General features: G+C 39.8%; 2 protein-coding genes across 3 annotated transcripts in view; one reads left to right on the top strand and one right to left on the bottom strand.

Moving 5' to 3' along the window:
- The window catches only part of LOC113577978 (uncharacterized), a 15,612-nt gene extending 10,148 nt beyond the window's left edge, over positions 1–5,464 (top strand). The window contains exons 4-5 of one of the 2 annotated variants that reach the window (XR_014124657.1): positions 1,610–2,176; positions 3,923–5,464. Coding sequence is in view for 1 of the 2 variants with exons in the window: in XM_081718285.1 (XP_081574411.1) it covers positions 1,610–1,699 (90 nt within the window). In the remaining variant the exon portion in view is untranslated. Of the gene's footprint in view, positions 1–1,609; positions 3,875–3,922 lie in introns of those variants that run through there. The other variant, XM_081718285.1, reaches the window with a different exon arrangement.
- camk1a (calcium/calmodulin-dependent protein kinase Ia) overlaps positions 1–19,416 on the bottom strand; it is a 23,298-nt gene extending 3,882 nt beyond the window's left edge. Inside the window, exons 1-11 of the mRNA XM_027010974.3 lie at positions 19,252–19,416; positions 17,412–17,525; positions 11,018–11,149; positions 9,427–9,501; positions 9,163–9,301; positions 8,939–9,065; positions 8,542–8,617; positions 8,247–8,359; positions 7,996–8,074; positions 7,740–7,827; positions 7,159–7,318 (exon numbers count right to left, since the gene is read on the bottom strand). Of these exons, the coding sequence (XP_026866775.1) occupies positions 7,159–7,318; positions 7,740–7,827; positions 7,996–8,074; positions 8,247–8,359; positions 8,542–8,617; positions 8,939–9,065; positions 9,163–9,301; positions 9,427–9,501; positions 11,018–11,149; positions 17,412–17,494 (1,072 nt within the window). The 5' untranslated portion in view covers positions 17,495–17,525; positions 19,252–19,416. The remainder of the gene's footprint in view (positions 1–7,158; positions 7,319–7,739; positions 7,828–7,995; positions 8,075–8,246; positions 8,360–8,541; positions 8,618–8,938; positions 9,066–9,162; positions 9,302–9,426; positions 9,502–11,017; positions 11,150–17,411; positions 17,526–19,251) is intronic.

Here is a 19,416-nt window from a genome sequence, read left to right as displayed (position 1 = left end):
GATAGATATCTTGCCTAAGGGTAAGAACGTGAGGCCCATAATGGAAAAGGCAGGATTTAATGTGTTGTGGTCCATCCTAAGCAGTGCAGATGTCTAATAGAAGATCTGAAAGATAGAAAAGATAAAGGTAACTTTGTTGCAGATATGACCACTTCCTGGGCAGCTAAAACTGGTGGTGCACTAAATTGGACGCACTGTATCAGTCAGCGAGGATGGATGTGGATAAAATTGTGCACCTTAACAAGCAGGATAATGATCAGGCCCCAGAGATTGTGGCTGCAGCAGTGCATGCTGAACAGGGAGCTCCACTCATGTATAACTCATCCACTGTTGGAGAGGTTGTTGGCAATCACTAGCCCCTCTAGTTCCAGCAGCTCTAGGCATGCAACATTTGGATCAAATCTCTTTGATTGGTCACTTTGGTGTGCAGTATCAGAGGTAAACAGGCCCTAGTTCAGAGATTACCACTTCTAACAGCCCAAATAGCGAATATTGGGACCAGAATTGATGCTTGCCAGATCCCATGTTTATTCACTCAGGATGTGACTGAGATATTTCAGATTTGTGCTCCTTCTTCTTACACAAACATATTTGAGTCAATACTAGGGGCTCCCCCCCCCCCCACTAGTGCAGGAGAATAGGCTGAGGAATATTATATGTTATGGGGTACTGTGCAGCAGATAGTAGGTATAGGCAATTCTTTCTCTGACGTCATGAGCATTGTTCTGGGACCTACTGAGCCTTTTGCTCAGTATCTTGTGTGCTTTTTTAGCAGCATTTAATGACCTTGTAGCTAGTCGTACCATGAAAGGCCATGTGCCCCTAATTACTGCCACTGTTCTCAAAAACCTAATCTCTACATTCATTACAGCACTCTCCCCAGGATGAACTCATGGGATGGCCAGGATGGGGAGGGGAAGACAAGGCCTGCTACAGATAAAAGACTGTTGTCAAAGAAAAAGGTTCCTATCACCATTGTAACAACCAATTACCAAGTATAACTAGAATATCAGGAAGTCTCAAAGTCAGATTAACAACTGGGGATGCTGTATTTGTCACTAACCTACCTCTTCCTATTTCTTCTCAAAGTACTACACTCCAAGGCCTATGTAGGTGAAATGTTTTTCACAAATCATTGCCTGTTTCTTTGCAGGTGGGTGATGCGGGACATGCTCCAGTGTGTCACTATCCCCTAAAAAAGGAAGCAGAGAAGGCGCCAGCTATGACTGTTAGAGTGTAGTTCCCTCCCTGGTGATTCCTGTACAAAAGGTGGCTACCCCAGTGTTATTGTAACCTACTATTTTTAGTAGATGCCTGGCTGAACAAGTTGCTAGGGTTGCAAACGTCTGTGCACGTTGTTATCCCACAGTATGCAGATGACCTGTTGACTGCATCCACTAGGTGCACCATGTCTTAGTCAATACTACAAAAGCTCAAGTTTGTCTCTCTGAAATTGTCTTCCTAGAGCAGTGGTCCACTCTAGGGTGCAAACTTTGCTTGAACTGTCTCTCGGTCGGCTCTAGCCCTGCACTGTCACATCAATACAAACAATGATTTTCATTTGTGGACACACATTGCATCCTCCTCATACTATGTTGTTTTGTGCCAGCTCCAGCACAGATCTGTCATGGGAATGACAGATTTGAATACTTCCTCACTTTCATTCCAGCAGCAATGGCAGGATAGCTGCTGTGCTTGAAAGCCCTGAACAGCATTGGGTGAGCTCTGATGGCAGTGAGTACTCTAACAGGCTATGTTAAGTTCACCTACACACAGACACCACTGGTTCCTATATCTCCTTTTTAACACTACTGCTAAGACAGTGTTCTCACAATGATGGGCTAAGTGGGAGACTGTCCTCCTCTCTCCTCATGTGGTGGGGACAATAGACTCCAGGGCGAACACTGTAGGTTACCTTCCTATCAAAGGACCCGTCATAACTGTTGTGAAAGCCTGTTCCTCTCACACATGAATAATGTACTCAATGCTCCTTTTGTGGATGACTGTGTCTCCATCTTTGTACACAGCTCCAGTTTCTACACTGATGGCCATAGGCTGATGGACTGGGGGGCTGTAAATGGGGAGAGTGCATCTGGACTAAATGGGCAGGTGGGGGAGAGGAACCAGAGGAAGTACCCACCATTTCTGCAAATGAAATTCTCTACAATTCTCTGTGGTAGGTTGGGGGAAGACAGGGCACAGACAGCTGAGCTCACTGCTTTAGCTGAGACACTAAATTGGGCTCTGAAACAGACAGGGAAGCAGAAGGTTAACAACAACATATAGTGCTTATGCCTTTCATGTAGAACATCATTACAGTCCTGTGTGGAAGGAGGGCAAATGTTTCACGGTAGGGAACTCTCACATAGCACACAAAGACACAATTATGTGCTTAATTTGTGTGAAAAGGCTCCTCCAATATGATTTCAGTCATTAAAGTCACATAAAACAATGTGAGCTAGGTATTAGAAGCACTAGGAAACAATGCTGCTGATTTAGCAGCTAGAAAAATCACTTTGGACATGCCCATTATGTAAAGTAGGAACTGCCTTTGCCATTAACCCCCATACTCCTAGCACCGAAAAGATTCATTCTTATTATCCTTAGATGAGCTATAGCAATGGGGGCAATTGGGTTCTCTTCTAGGGATTGTTGGCTAGGTGATTCACTTCTGTGCCTGAAGCTTATTGTGCCTCTATCATAATTTTTTTTTTTTTTCACCAGCTGGGATCAAACATCACATGCAGCAAACTTACTTTTGGTCACAAAAAGAGAGTGTGTGTCATGCCCAAGTTCAGACCTGTAGTCACTTGCTGAAAACATAGCCACTACATAAGAAAGTTAAGCTTTGTCTAAGGCATCAACCGTGACCAGTCAGTCTGTGAGCACACATTCATATTGATTTCATTGGGCCACTTCCAGTTAGTGGAGGTTACAAATACATACTGGTGACTGTGTATTTGTTTTCACAATGGGCTGAGGCTTTCTCTTGAAGAATCAACAATGCTGAGAAGGTTCTATTATCTGAGATATTCCCTCACTGTAGGTTTCCTTTCCAACTATACAGTGATCAGGGCACTCAATTTACTGTCAAAGGACATTAAACAATAATTCCTTATCCCTTATCACCATCAGAGTAGTGGGAGTGTGAAATCCCAGAATAAGTCTCTTAAGGCCAGTCTAAGAGCTCTAATTGATCAGTATTGTTCAAACTGGGGCACACTATGATGTTTCGATGAGTTTACAGGCCATGACTAACACTGGATTACCTCCTCATGACATCTGCATGGGCTGACCCAAGCGACTTTCCTATGATGCACCATTTGATTTTAGCCCCTTGGGTCCTCTCAGAGATATTTTGTAGGTTAATTTAAATGTGTTAAGTGAGAGTTTCAGTATTCTCATGTCTTGATTATATCACAGCAGTAGGAGAGCGATGCAGTTCATTGTTTTAAACCCACTCCTGGGTGTTCAGTAGGTGATACAGTGTATGTTAAATGGGAAGAGCATGTAGAGAATCTCTTTAGTAAGTATGACGGTCCCTTTACTGCTATGCTAGTCACTGCTACTTGCACTCTTGTGAAATATGTCCCCTGGCTTCACTTCCTGGCAATGCCTTGCTCTGGATCATCCACATTATCATTTTTTAAAATATACATATACACTCATCGGCCACTTTATTAGATAACACCCGTTAAAATGTTTGTTAACGTAAATATCCGATCAGCCAGTCACATAGCAGCAACTCAATGAATTTAGGCATGTAGACATGGCCAAGACGAGTTCAACCTGAGCATCAAAATGGTTTAGAAAAGTGATTGAAGTGACTTTGAACATGGCACAGTTATTGGTACTAGACAGGCTAGTCTGAGTATTTCAGAACTGCTGATCTACTGTGATTTTCATGTACAACCATCTCTAGGGTTTACAGAGAACGGTCCAACAAAAGAGAAAATATGCGGCGATCTGCAGTTCTTTGGATGAAAATGCCTTGTTGATGCCAGAGGTCAGAGGAGAATGGCCAGACTGTTTCAAGCTGATAGAAAGGCAACAATAACTCACATATTCACTCGTTACAACCAAGGTATGCAAAAAGAGCATGGACCACAGCAGTAGAAGCAGGTGGGCTACAGCAGCAGAAGACCACACTGGGTGACAGTCCTGTCATCAACAACAAACAACTGAGGCTACAATTCACATGAGGTCACCAAAAGTGGACAACAGAAGATGGGAAAAATATTATCTGGTCTGATGAGTCCCAATTTGTGTTCTGACATTAGGATGGTAGGGTCAGAATTTGGCGTAAACATGATGAAAGCATGGATCCATCGTTATATCAACAATTGAGGCTGCTGGTGGTAGTGTAATGGTGTGGGGGATATTTTTGGCACACTTTGGGCCCCTTATTACCAAATGAACATCATTTAAATGCCACAGCCTACATGAGTATTGTTGCTGACCATGTCTATTCCTTTATGATCACAGTGCACCCATCTCGTGATGGCTATTTTCAGCAGGATAACATGGCATGGTCACAAAGTTCAGATCATCTCAGACTGGTTTCTTGAACTTGAGTTCACTGTACTCAATCGGCCTGCATAGACACCAGATCTCAATCCAACAGAACACCTTTGGGCTGTGGTAGAATGAGAGAATCTCGTCATGGATGTGCAGCTGCAGCAACTGTGTGATGCTATCATGTCAATATTGTCCAAACTCTCTGAAGAAACGTTGTTGAATCTATGCCATGAATAATTAAGGCAGACAAATGGTCTACTCAATAAAGTGGCTAGTTACTAGATTCAGTGGAAGTCTAAACAATTGTGTGTGTGTGTGTGTGTATGTGTATATATGTGTGTATATATACATAAAGATAGATAGATAGAATCCTTAATTCTGGTCTATTTATGTCATACAGTATCTTGCTCTGTTTTTCTTCTGATTTCAATTCCCCCTTTTATATATAATTTACCATTTATTTCAGTGAGCCAACATTTTTCGTGTATCAATTTCCAAATTGAATTATTCCAATCTGAATTATGCTACATGAATGAGTTTGATTTGATCGTAAATCCACAAACATCACTACTTTGCGTACGTAACTACTATGTTTATGTATGCTTCTGTAACGTTTGCATAATCCAGCCCCATCCTATGCATCACTGATGTGGAGGGAGTTTCTCACACAGGGTCGCTACCTTAGGGGACGGAGATGTCCATTGGTCTGAAGATGTAAAACACCAACCCCACCTCCTGACACCTGGAGTCTATTCCACCATGTCCTATCTACCACGTGGACCTATCTACCACGTGTCTCATCTTGAGCTACGAGAAACGCTACCAAGCCTTCAACTTGTTCTGTGATTATCCTAGCATTCTATCCACAGTGTTTGTTCTATTGCTCTCTATATAAAACATATTCATTTTGATAAATTATGTGTACAAGTGCTTAGTAGTTTGCCATTATTAGGCAAAATAAGTGAGGGGTTCACCTTGTACCCTCCTTCACACACAACACATCTACCTCAGTTGCACAACTGTTAAGGCCTAGCATATCAAGTATCTGAGCCTGAAGCCTATAGAGTTAATATCTTTTTTCCCTATTTCATCAACTGCTTTGAGCCCATTGCTTTACCATCCTTCCCACATATAACACATCTGACCCTGATCTTTTCAGGCTGTCATATTAGTACATGGAAGCACCAGACAATTGTGGCTACTCATGTGTCTGCTCCACGTGGCATTCTGTTCTCCAGTTCTAATATCACTGTCTTACACGACCATGTCCTTGCCTGTAATGGCACTTGATGGTTATAGTCACCATGTAATCACCTCTGTCCAGAACCTGATTGTTTTGTTTTTTTTAGCTTACATCTCCCCTTCTATTAGCACCAGTCCAGTATAAACTACCCCTCTCTAAGACTCATTAGTGGCTAGCCATTTTTGTTCCTTCACCAGGTTATTTTGGATCTGCAGACTGAGGTTTCTGCCCTGTTCTAGGCATTGAAGAAGAAGCTAATTCTACTCTTCTGACCTTCAACACCATTAACAATGCAATGGTTGTTATGAGAAAGGTCATTCTATAGAATCGCATAAACTTAGAGCTACTAACAGAAAAGGTGAGCGTGTGCAAGATGATGGGCAGTGCCTGTTGCACTTATATGTCTGTATAGTTCAGGAAAGGCAATTGATGAATCGATGAATCACACACTCATCATGCCATAAGACATCAGAAAACAACATGGGCTGGCTAGCAATTGCTGGGATGCCTGGTTCTCCTCTCTCTTTTAAGGTGTTTGGGATCCTGTAAAGCATCTCTTGACTAGTCTTATTTGCTGTGGTGATTGGTTTCTATCTATACATATATTTTCATTGCAGCCTTGCCCTGGTCCACAATGACTCTTCAGATTAACACCAGACACAGTGATTATATGAGCCCTACTTCTTGTGCTCAAAGGAGGGAACGGAAGGGTGGAATCAATAAAGTTTCACTCATGTTATATTAACTAATAATTCTCACACATGATATTCACATTATATTTTGTGTAACCAGTATACTCTATAATCAACAGTATATCTTGCATAAGACATAGTATATTCTGTGTTATTCAGTATATTCCATGTAATTGGTTATATGTTTAAGGTCTAATCTTTTCTTTTTATAGCGTGTGACTACAAACCTTTGTGCAGTTCATTCTTGATACAAATTAATCATTACGGTCCAGCTCCAGGGCCAGCCTCCCTCCCTGCCCATAGCACAATACCCATTTGTTCAGTTAGAACACACCTCAGTAGATGTGTTTTCACCTCGAGAATCATAATAGGCAGGTTCAGGGACAGGTATTAGAGCCTCCTTACTGAGCTTGATTTTCTTATGGATGCTTTGTTTTGGGCTCCACCTAATTTTTAATTCTTCTCATGGTTAATGTACATCAACTTCACTTTTATTTGTGATCCACTTCAAGAATCATTTTGCTGATTCAGTCCTGAGACGTGATTTTTTTTTACCACCGGCACACTTGATTGCACCACTTTCATAAGAGTTTACCTGTTCCTAAAATGGTGCTGTCAGGTAAATTAGAATGAATTAAACTGAGGGGAGAAAGTCTTCTGCTTAAACTTGTTTGGAGTGCTGTGAGACACAAGCATCGGCTTCACCTTTATCCTCCTCTTCTTCTTCATCGTCCTCCTCCTCCTGGTGCTGCTCCTTGGCAGGCAGGAGCAGATGTCTGTGACAGGGGCTGGTGGAGGTGATCTGGCTGGTGCCCAGCTGAAGTCTCCTCATGTGCCTGACCACAGCGGTGGCATTGAAGGCTTGCTGCTCATTAACGAAGACAAGGTGACAGGGTCAGAAACACAGCAACAGGAGTAGTTGTCTAAAAACAATTTACACAAGTGTGAGGCCGATGCTGCAGTTGTGATCTTATAGTATATAATTGATTCTACAACACTAAATTAAATCTAGTTACAGATTAAACAATGATGTAAACAATGAAGAAATTAGTTCAGGACTAAAGTTAAGCCTTACCATAAGACCTCAGAAAAGAAGTTATAAATAAGGATACATTAACAGCAGCTTTTCACAGACACAATTTTTGAGTCCTAAAATTAATAATGACTTTTCTTTGTGGTATATTTTCACTGTGGTATATTGTGGTATCAGTATTACTATTACCCATATAACTGATTCCAGTAGAGTACCTCAAAGCTAGAAAGAGACAATATAAGGACACACTCACCTTCCATTTACTTTTGGCAAAATTCTTCTTAATCTGAGCACTGACAGACTCGTGGATATTCTTGTCAAGGGCAGTGTCTCCTGAGATCCTTTGAGACCAAACACAGACAGTAAGAGACATCAGGACAATGACACAGACTGCTAAATTAAAAGGGTTTTTACTTTTGCAAAGGTTTGACTGTAGTGTCAGAACATAGACTTAAAGAACTGTGACCCTAAAGGGATATGCTGAAAGATAGAGAGACCTGAACTCCTACCACGGATGTTGTAAGGCCTGTTCACACGTGTACCTCAGCATAGGATCTTTCTCCATTAGGTGGCATATGAAGTCCTTAGCTATGAAGAGTTGGAATTAACACCATTAAATAAACAAGAGAAGTTGTTGTTTTAAGATGTACATTGCACATTTAAATAAACTCTGGATTGTGTATGCCATTAAACCTTGTCCCACATGCAAGTGGTTTGAATTCAGTGAAGATGCCACAATAGTGCTGAACAGAAAAATAACCTGAGTCTGATATGTCATCCCAGTATGGGGAGTCAAATTCATACTCTGCCTTCAGAATTTGTTCAAAGAGCTTGGCATCATTTTCATCATAAAAGGGAGGATAACCACATAACCTGGGGAAGACATGGTAAACATGTATTTTTCACTTGAATCCACATTCTACTGTTCTATTCTGTTCTAACTATTTTGCTGAGAAACTCACAAATACAAAACTTCTATATATATGAACTACTAAATATACATTTATGAGTGTTATACACATCTACATAGTCTTAGAAAGCAAACATGTACTCACAAAATGTACGAAATGACGCCTATGGACCAGCAGTCCACTGCTTTGCTGTAAGGTTTCTGTGCCAGGACCTCAGGGGCTGAAAGAAGGGAATCGAAAGAGAGAAAGAGATAGTAAAAAAGTGGGAAAGAGAAGGAAAGAAAGAAAGTAAGAAAGGGAGGTTGAGAAATCAACAGATGGAGAGGTTCTGAGTGCTCAAATTTTCCTTTGTTGTCTCCATTCACTCTGCAATCATTTTCACTTCTAAAGAGACTAAGGGCGTCATCAAAGAGCTCAAAGCACAGACAGCACTTCTGAAAACAGCTGACACTATGCCCCACTTGATTAAATGGGAGAGTTCACAACACTCAGTGTGCATGTTTGAGAGAGAGAGAGAGAGAGAGAGAGATCTTGTTCATACCCACATATCCAGGCGTTCCACAGGCAGTTGACATCACAGTCCCTGAGTCCTCAATTTTTGACAATCCAAAGTCACTGATCATGATGTTGGAGTCCTCCTCCATGCTGTAATACAGCAGGTTCTCTGGCTGTGCCCAGTGCAAGAGGGTTTTCAGAAAGTGATTTTAATTATTTTGAGCAGGCTTTGTTTCAGTTTAAATGATGTTTCTGCAGTAGAATTCATACCTTTAGATCTCGATGCACAATGCCCATATCATGGAGATACTTCACTGCATCTAATATCTGACAAATGAGCTTACTGGCATCTCTTTCTGTGTAGAAACCCTTTTCCACAATTCTGTCAAACAGCTCCCCACCTGATACTCTAAAGACACATAGACACACAAAGAAAATCAGTCATTAGACACACATCACACATACAAAGAGAATCAGAATCATATACTAATTACAGAGGCTGAAGAGTCCAGCATTTGTATAGTTGAGACTCACAACTGCATGACCAGGTACAGATGTGATTGACTCTCGAATATGTCCTGCAGTGAAATTATATTCTTGTGCTTTATTCTGAAAGAGATAAGAAATGAACGACCAATGAGACATGCCATCTTGTCTAGCCTTAACACAGATAACTACTGACATTCTGTCCTTACCATGACTACTTCCTATTGCACCATGAGCAGGACTGAATAGTCATTGGTATGCATTTGTACTCTTCTCTATGCTTGGCCATAATCCCTCTTCCTTTTCCTCTCTGCACTTATATCTCCCCACTCCTCCTTTCGCTATACTGCCTCATTGAAGTATTTAATATATTTGGCTGAATGTATTTTTATATGTTACTTTTTTGTTTGTTTGTTTGTTTGCTTGTTGTCACCGTACTGCAATTTTTACCACTTCTTACTTGAAAATGAGGCTAGCCTCTTTAAATAAGGGCTTAATTAAATTAAGTTAGGGTTTAATTCTAAAAATAATTGCTAAATATTTACAATGTGCCAGACATAAATTTATATTTCAGCTGACACGGGTACCTTCTCTGTGAAGACGAGTCTAATAGGGGTTACATATTCTCCTGATCTGTTTGCTGTAAGCTCTTTACTGGTTCTGCTCCTCAGTGTTCCACTTTTCAGCTGTGTTTGCTGGCATGCAGCACAGCCCCTAATATGTCTATTTCTCTTTCTACTTCCTTCCCCTAAGCTCTCTCTACCACACTCTCTCCCTCTGCCCTTAATTACAGTATTTCTCACAATAACAGTAGAATACCCTCTTGTGCATTTTAACACTCCTGTCAATGCTTCTCCCAACTATTTCTCTGCAATCCACTCTTGCTCGCTCATTTATTCTCCCTCTCACTTGCTCACATACTAACTCTCTCTCTCTCTCTCTCTCTCTCTCTCTCTCTATCTATCTCTGTGTCTTTTCTCCCCTCACTGTACTACTGAGGGAAACCTCTATTCTGTCTCAACCCCTGTGTGTTCTGTTGCCCTAGCAACAGAGACACTAAAAATAGGACTATCTCTAATACTCCTGACATTTCCGGTGCACACTTCCACCAGTTCTTCATGGTGATATCAACATTGTTTACCTGCATGATAGCTTTTACACACTTTGATTATTCATAAAGTGTGATCCTAATTTTGCAGCCTTACTTTACGGCAAGATATGTACATTAGGTAAACTTTTCACTGTTCCCCATAAAATACATCATTTGCTATGACAAATTTGTATCTAAAAAATAAATCAGTAAGTAAATCAGTAAGTCAAGTGTCTCGGCCAGCTTTGTGGAAAACATTCAACACTTGCAACTATATGTGGATGCCTGACCAAGTCGTGCAACATTACACAAAAAACAACAACTGCTGGACTTCAGAAACAGCAATTGACACATCTTCAATTCCACACAACATAGTGTAGCACCCAACTGCCTGCTCATTTTTAATCCTGAGCACTACACCATGAGAAACAAAGATTGTTAAAAAGATAACATTCTGGTGGAGTTTAAATTGAGCTCAGTCTGGCTATGAAACAGCCATTTAACATCTACATTACTCATGTGTGCTGTAGTAATGTGCTCATGTCTGACCTGTGCAGCACAGCAATCTCATTCTCGATGCTGTTCTCCTTGCCTTCTAGGGCCTTCTTGGGGATGCACTTGACAGCCACCAGGTGCTGGGTGCTCCTCTCCTCAGCCAGAACCACCTCAGAGAATGCCCCCCTGAAAAAAAGAGCCGAGGAGGGGGATTCCCATGATTACTGAGCTGAGAGCAGTTTTGCTGTTGCTCCTGTGCTGGTTAAAGTCAGAGATCAGATAATGAAGCTGATCCAGGAACTGCTTTAAAGGACAAAAGGCAGAGCTGATGGACAGCAAGGTTGCTAGGTGTCAGTACTGAAGAATCAGTTCTGCTGACTGTAGAAGAAATTGACATTGCTGATTCACAGCTGTTGTAATTACATGGTAATTCCACACTAAAATCCCTTTTTTTATAGCTACCATTTGACTGTCACTGATATAATGTTACAGAATCCCTAGAAGATTCTGGAACAAATAACACCTCTCCCCCAGTAAAGACATCAGTGTGAAATTAACACCTAGAGTGTTAAACTTATCCCAGATGTATACTGCATATGATCACAATCTTACATAAAAACTGTATGTGGTAATCTAATGATTTTATTGTGCAGGTTTTAAAAAGGTTAAGAGAATCTATTCTCAAACTTGTTATTAGAAAGCTGTGTTTTTAAAGCTGTGGTGAAACTAATCCAGGAGGAAACAAATGTAGCATGTATATAACATAAAATTATTTTGAATTCATCTTATCAGATCACTATGTAGCCAAGAAAAAAAAAGATCGAACAAATATGAAAACATACAACATAATATTTAGCTGACGATTTTATCCAAAGCAACTTACAATTATGACTGAGTACAACTTGAACAATTGAGGGTTAAGGGCCCTACTCAGGGGCCCCACAGTGACAACTTGAACCAGGAACCTTCTGATTACAAGTGAAGTACCTTAACCACTGAGCTATCACTGCCCATGTAATATATACCATTATGCACATTAACAGCATACACATTTGTTGTTATCCCAAAGGGAGGATCTCTAATAAAGGGACACACTCCGATTTTCAATGCGATTCAGCATTTACACTTAAATGTACAATGACAACAAAATGTTCTGAGCAGATTCAAGGCAAAACACTCCATATACACACTGACACAATGACAGCACTGTAAATGAAGAAGTATTCTCTTGTTTACCAGCACAGCTAATTGGGGCCATCGATCACCATATGGAGATCTCATGAGTCACACAGCCCTGTTACTCCCATACTCATCTATGTATGGCTTGCGTTATTTATTTGTTTGTTTAATGATATTGCATGGTGGTGCAAGATATTTTCCTTAAGTTATACTCAGCTATTGAGTTCTTGAGATATTATCAAATTTGCATGACCTTCAAGTTCATTTTATATTAACAGCAGGTAGTAAACCCTAATCAAAATGGATCTCTTTCATTACAGCACAGCTCAATAAAGCTGATGGCGATAATCTCTGACATAAGAGCATAATAAAAAAGGATAAAAGAATACCATTGACAACTAGCAAAAGCAAATAATCTCTAACTTGAAATTCATGTGATTTGTTCTCTATTTAAACAAACTTTGGTGCACTGATTCAAAAACTGCTTCTACTGTTTGCTTTACCACTCAGAGTGTTTTATAAAACCAATTTAAACTGCAAACTTTTAAATGACAGGTCAAACTATTAGTATCAAAGGTTTACTGGATTTACCAGTAAATTAACTGTTTTGTGTACCTTCTTAATTGTGACCTGTATAGATGTGATGTAATGATTAGATGAGCATGTGTTTGAACATCAAATTCCATATACAGGTGACTCTGTTTTGGTTCAATTAAAATTCTATTTACTTGTTCTGGTGACAGCCTAACCTTAGCTAAATTTAAATTAATATAATGGCAAAGTTGTTTGTTTGTTTGTTTGTTTTGTGTGTGTGTGTGTGTGTGTGTGTGTGTGTGTGTGTGTGTGTGTGTGTGTGTGTGTGTGTGTGAGTGAAAGAGAAAGAGTAAGTTCAGCTGTTGCCATGAGACATTATAATAAAAGAGTTTGCATGTGGTTCCACTCTTACGTGAATGAGAAAAAAATTGAGGGAAAATCTGGGGATTACAGAACAGGGATAGAATCCTTAATTCTGGTCTATTTATGATATATAGTAGCTTTCTCTTCTGGTTTCAATTTCCATTTATATATATAATTTATCATTTATTTCACGGAGCAAATATTTTCCAAGTAGCAATTGAAACTCCAAACTGAAGTATTCCAATTTGAATTATACTACATGAATGAGTTTGACTGATTTGTAAGTAAAAACACCAACATTGATACTTTGGCACTGCTTGCAAACTTTTTATGTTGTACTATTTATCTCATTCTGTCGTGTGTATTTGTTGTATTGTGCTGCATTGATTTAACTAATTCAACTTTTTGCTTATTTATAATTATGTAAATCCAAGCCCTGTTCCTGCACTTAAAGAGCATTACAAATCTGAATTTAAATTTAAAATTACCTTTTTATTTAACTTTATTTTAATTCTTACAGTTGACTCCAGCTGACTACTCATCTTATGCATTTTGCAAAGTATGCAGAGATGACTCATAATTGGTTGTTATGTTAAGGCTCAGTCAATACTCATTCTTTTTGTATGTTTTGTTTGTATTCTTTTTTCCTCTTACACCCACACTCATCTATCTATCTGTCTGTCTGTTGCATTTATCAAGCAAAGTATTTTAACATTCCTGTGATTACACAAAATACTTTTCACCCATTGCTGGCTAGACTACTTCACTGGTGGGGTCAATAGAAGGCTAGACGATGAAAACACATGTTGAAAGTGTAACATTGTCGCTGGCCCGAGTGCCAGTGGGTGTGGAGCAGGACGCACAGACTCCCTCGAAGTGAAACATTTATTAACATAAAACATGTAGAACAATGGCACTCACACACAACACTAACGACAGACATGACTTATACATTTAACTAAACACAAACTACAATCGCATGTAACAAATGACTATACACACACTAAAATACATCAGCGAACAAACAATGACCAATGGTGAGGCACGTACTGATGGGGGTTTAAATAGACATACATTAACATGTAACCCCATACAGGTGCGTGCCTTCATGGGGGTGTGGCTACAAACATGGGTGAACCCCCCTGCACGCGGCAGGCCGTATCACGTGACTTGGGGGGGGGGGGGGGGGAGCGTCCCGTGACAGAAAGACTGACTTCATTCATTGTAACTGATGAAGCAGTCTTTTCCCTGTCAATGCCTGGACAAACATTCCAGTGAACTAACCTGTTATGGATCAACTGTAAATAAGAAACCTATTGATATTTATTTGACTTCATTACCTATGTGTATGGTTTTAGAATAGCTGAAAATCATATTATGAAGTCTTTCTTAAAGCACATGGCAGACAATTGGGTCTTGCAGACCATATTAGCAAAGACATCTCGTTGATCACTACCTAGCCCTCTAATAACAAACAAAATATTATTGCCCTATGAGAAATCTGTCCTCCTGTCACCAAGGAAACATGTCCTCTATGACCTAATGATAATCATTCTGTAAACAAACCCAGTCCTGTGATTGGTTCAGCAGGATAAAACAATGACGTCAAACCTATCCGAAATCTGAGAGCTTTGCACGATCTCAAAAATAAACAGTTCACCCCTTTCCTAAAATGTTCTTCACAGAGAAAGTGCTGTGCTAAGTAAATAGTTTATGTAGAGGCCAATCATGTCACTATGTTACATGAATGTGAAATAAAGAAACAATATGTTTTCCTGAAAATAAAATGTTTAAAACTGTTCAACTTTAAAATGATTCATATCATCACATCCATATATCACCATTATCTCAAATTGATCACAACGCCTTACACCGAGGTTTCTTCACTACCTAGCTCATATACAGTGGATCTATCAGCTAAGACAAAGACATGATGGACTGCCATTTATTATTAGCTATCTTTTGGCATATTAAAAACAAAAAATCAAACACTTTGATTAGCTGATGGAGAATGAAATATTTCTAGAATAAAGCAATTGACACCACTTGCTGAATTCATGGCTAAACCAATTTGGTAAGCTTCTTTAGAAAACTAAGAAGCTTTCTGTCAACACATACAATTGGGAGAAATCCTCTGAATGTGTCCAAGAAGGGATTCTGGGAAAGCCGTAACAGTGATATCTCTGGGTTATCCTCAGCGGGGAAGGACATAGCAAGGTGCAGCTTTAGAGATTATGGAGAGAAATGTTTTGCTTTATGCCTAATGTGAGTCTAGATGTGCCAATACACACAACGAGACCTCTCTAAATCAGCAGAGAAAAGTGGACAGAGTGCAGATATAGTTGGTCAAAAAGGGAGAACCCTTTGCAACCAATGGTTAGCTTAAAGGACCGAAGCATTTATATATACCAAAAACAAATGTCCAATCTATCTGCTTCTCTCTTTGCTACAATAGTAACTGACAACCCAATTGAACCCAATTTAACAATAAAAATGATTCTTTTCTCTTCCACTTTCTGTTGAATGGTTCAAACAGCAGCACATCATCTCTCTCATACCCTCTTCACATCTCTCTGTCTTTCTAGTTCTGCTGACAGAGCAGATTCATCCCAGTCTTGACGCTAGCTGACTATGTAACTATGACACCAAAAACCATGCACTTTGTTCCTTTACCTGTCTGCATGGTTCACTGGGTTCCCCAGCAACAGAAATGCACCAGATGCACCACTGCAAAACTGATGAATACTCTCAACACTGGCTATTATGCTGTAGCCCTGAGGGGTCTACAGCATAACCAAACAGAATGCTTGTGATAGCAGCACCGAGGTAAAGTCTAGTTAGAGTACAGAGGCTATGAACAGGTATGGTGGACATGTGTGGGGACCAACACACATGACAAAGCAATACATCGGCATAAATGGGGAAGAGAAACAGTGCCTAAATGATAAAGCTCTGCAGTATGACAGAGCAGCCATTGTGTGTGTGTGTTTGTGTGTGTGTGCGTGTGTAGCTTTACACTACTGCTCCAGTTTTGCCCATGAGACAAAGGTACACAGTACAATCCACACTGAGCCATCCTCAACCTTTCAACTTATTCTTCTCTAAGGACATGGGTGAGTGCCAGAAAGACCTGACGTGGCATGAAAACACACACACACACACACACACACACACACACACACACACACACACACACACACACACACACAGATACGGACACATGCTCAGACAGAGTGCACACACACACACAAAACCTTGCTCTGTCTCTTATGTTCTCATCCATCACTCTCTCTCCTACACAAACACACTTGTGCAAACACACACACACACACACACAAATACACACACGTGCACACACTCACACTCAAAGTGCAGACACAAAGTGAGAGAAAATGAATACACACCCACACACTTTGCAGTATAAATTTAGCTGAAGCAATTGAGGGCCAGTACAGCACTCAGGAGAAACACACACACATCACATCCATTGTCGAGTGACAGTGTGCTGAGTTTAGCTAAAGGCTGCTTCAGATTCACTGATCAAAAGCTGCAGTGAGACAACTTTCTCCACAGCCCAGAATGAGACAAATCTTACAAAAGAGACATAATCATGAATTCTATTTAAAAAATACATACAAAACCAAAAATCCATTCCACTATGTATGCCTTGAAACATACAACTGTTCTTAATTTCTTTAGTATCAAGACCATTTCATTTCCTATTCTCCAGAAGTGAAAGATTAAAACATCTTTATTTCCTATTCTCTGTAGGTGTGAAAGGTGAAGTTCAAAATGTAAAAGTGCTTTACCATGACTTTGCACAATGCTTAGTTTTACTATTTATTTTATACGATGGCTTAAACCAATTAAAAAATCAATTAACAAAAAGGTTGGGATAAAAGCACAGGATGAGCCTTTACTTTCTCAGCTTGAGCCATTTACTTCTGCTATTCTCCAAAAAAAATCAAAGAAACTACTCACTAATCTTTCTGTTTCTGAGGGTGAAGCATGATGATGCTTTCACACTGCTGAATTTCTGATAGGCATGACATGCTCCTGAGCATGGTTCACTGCGTAGAGCTGGGGAGAAAATCAGATATCTCTTTCATCAAATCACTATCTTAGTACCACCATATCAGATTGTGATCATAAATCCACTCTCACACACAAGCACTCGTCAGGACGGGAGTGGATGTAAGAACTTCAGGGTGCACTCCTCAGCTGAGGCTACTGAATGCAATCATTCATGATTTCATTTGCTAAAATCAAGATAATCAAAGGGGAAGAAGGAGTTATTTGGAGTGATGTCTGAAGAATTATATCTCTGGCCAGCAACAGAATTTCACAGCAATTAATTTTTCCAAACACTCACGTCCCCAAGACCTCCTTGAAGTCATAGTTTTCCTTGATATCGGTTGTCTTCTTTTTCCATCCATTTCCATCTTCCAAGGGCATTGTACAGATGGGCTGGTCCACCACTGGGGAGCTGTAGCGTGAACAAGTGAACACAGACATCCCAAAGGCAACCAGTTAGCCCGAGCAAGGGAGAGGCAGGGGGAACACAAACATCACCACACTAAACATTTAGGATATTGCTTCACATATAATCATTTCACAGACACTAAAAGTGATGCTTGTAAGGCCAAAGTTACTTCCTACAGATAGGATTCAGGTTTCCGTTCCAACTGTACTGGCTCTGATACTAAAAAATCTAGATATTAGCACCTCTGGGTCTAACATCTAACCTTATGCTTGCTGGGTCACTGTTCTGTCAAATCCCAAATTAAACTTTATCTTGCTAGAAACATAAAATTATGCTAGGTAATCTCACAAGCCTTATTTCACTATTTTTGATTTCACAAATTGGATGTAATCCATGCAATAGATACTGAATGTATAGTTAAATTTGTTCTAGTAGTTCCTAAGGTCTTTGAGTACTTTGTCATGTACAGTCACCAGTTCATTATTAAAGTAACACTTTTGTGGTCACTTATTTTGTTCCTCCTTAATGGGATTTATGTAAAATACTGGTTGAAGATGCACATAAGCACAATGCAGGGCAGTGAACATGGCTCAAAGAGTCTGGCAGGAGAAGTGTGAAATAGAAGAGGGCAGCCAAAAAGACCCAAGACGGTTGTGCAATCAATATAATTTGAAATTCTAATATAAATGGTAACTTCAGATGCATAAACCATACATTGGATAAATATGCAATTTGACACTTACAGCTTTAAAAACATTGAATGAACTACATACACATATACACCATTTGTATGATTTCTTCACCATTGTCTAAATATCTTAATGTCATCTGTTATATCTGTTAAACAAAGCCTTAGCTCCCAGGAGAGCCTATGGAAATATTAGGTCAGAATTCTAAGCACCTATAGGTTAATGATGCATAGAATCCTCAGCATGACTGGTGCACTTCAAAGTGAATCAGTTGATGGAATGAGGCTGAAGTAGATGTGGTTCAGAACACCACGTCAGCCCAGTTTAGTCACTTTCCTCAGTTTCCAATTAATAATAGCACTTTCCATATGGGGTATCTAATGACGTGCAAGTACTGCACTCATTAAAATAATTTTAAAATTCTGGTTACCAATTAAACAAATAAAGAACTTTCTGTCTAGAGTTGCAGTACTTAAAATAGCAGCCACTATCTACACATTTTGACGTGTGACTTTTAACGGTTTTACATTGTTCCTCCATATTAAATGACATGCACGCGTGGGTGTACCTGCCCTGACGTCTGCAAGGATACTTCATTTGCAGAGGTGCAATAACATAAAATTAAATAATTACACATGAAATGCGTTCATTGGTAACGAAAGTGTTAGTATATAATAGGGACATTAAGGCAATAATGATAACCATGTTTAAATGATGCTTTAAAAGATCCAGCAAGATTCTGGTCAATGCGCTAATCCTGGTTGACCCTCATGTGTCTAATGCGTTCATGCAATAAATTCAACGGACGATTTTCAGTGGCGCGAAACTGATATGATAAATATCAATTTGTTTCAAGTGCCGAATGTAGAAATGTTTGTAACCATAATTATATTGCGTTCTGCGTATGGAATGTTAATAACATAACTTATGCAGGCTTGCGTTGCAGGAGAAAAATAGCAGTATAATCAGAAAATCCGTTCTCTACAAATTCATCCGCTCTTCTGAGCGGAAAACGTCAAAAAAAAAAAAAAAAAGCTTACCTGTGCGCCTGCTCTTGGAGCCAAATTTTGCTGCCGTGGCTCGTACTCGATTCCACAATTTCACGTTCGATGCAATAGTTGTGGCGTTCTGTTTCTACTAGACCTGCCCTGACGTCAGGAATCCACTGTAGGTTGAGGTGGCTGGAGTTCTGTAACGAGCGAGTA

The sequence above is a fragment of the Electrophorus electricus genome, chromosome 7 (genome assembly GCF_041902795.1).
Source record: "Electrophorus electricus isolate QZ-2024a chromosome 7, ASM4190279v1, whole genome shotgun sequence".
Taxonomy (NCBI): Eukaryota; Metazoa; Chordata; class Actinopteri; order Gymnotiformes; family Gymnotidae; genus Electrophorus; species Electrophorus electricus.
This window is presented reverse-complemented; position numbering and strand designations above follow the sequence as displayed.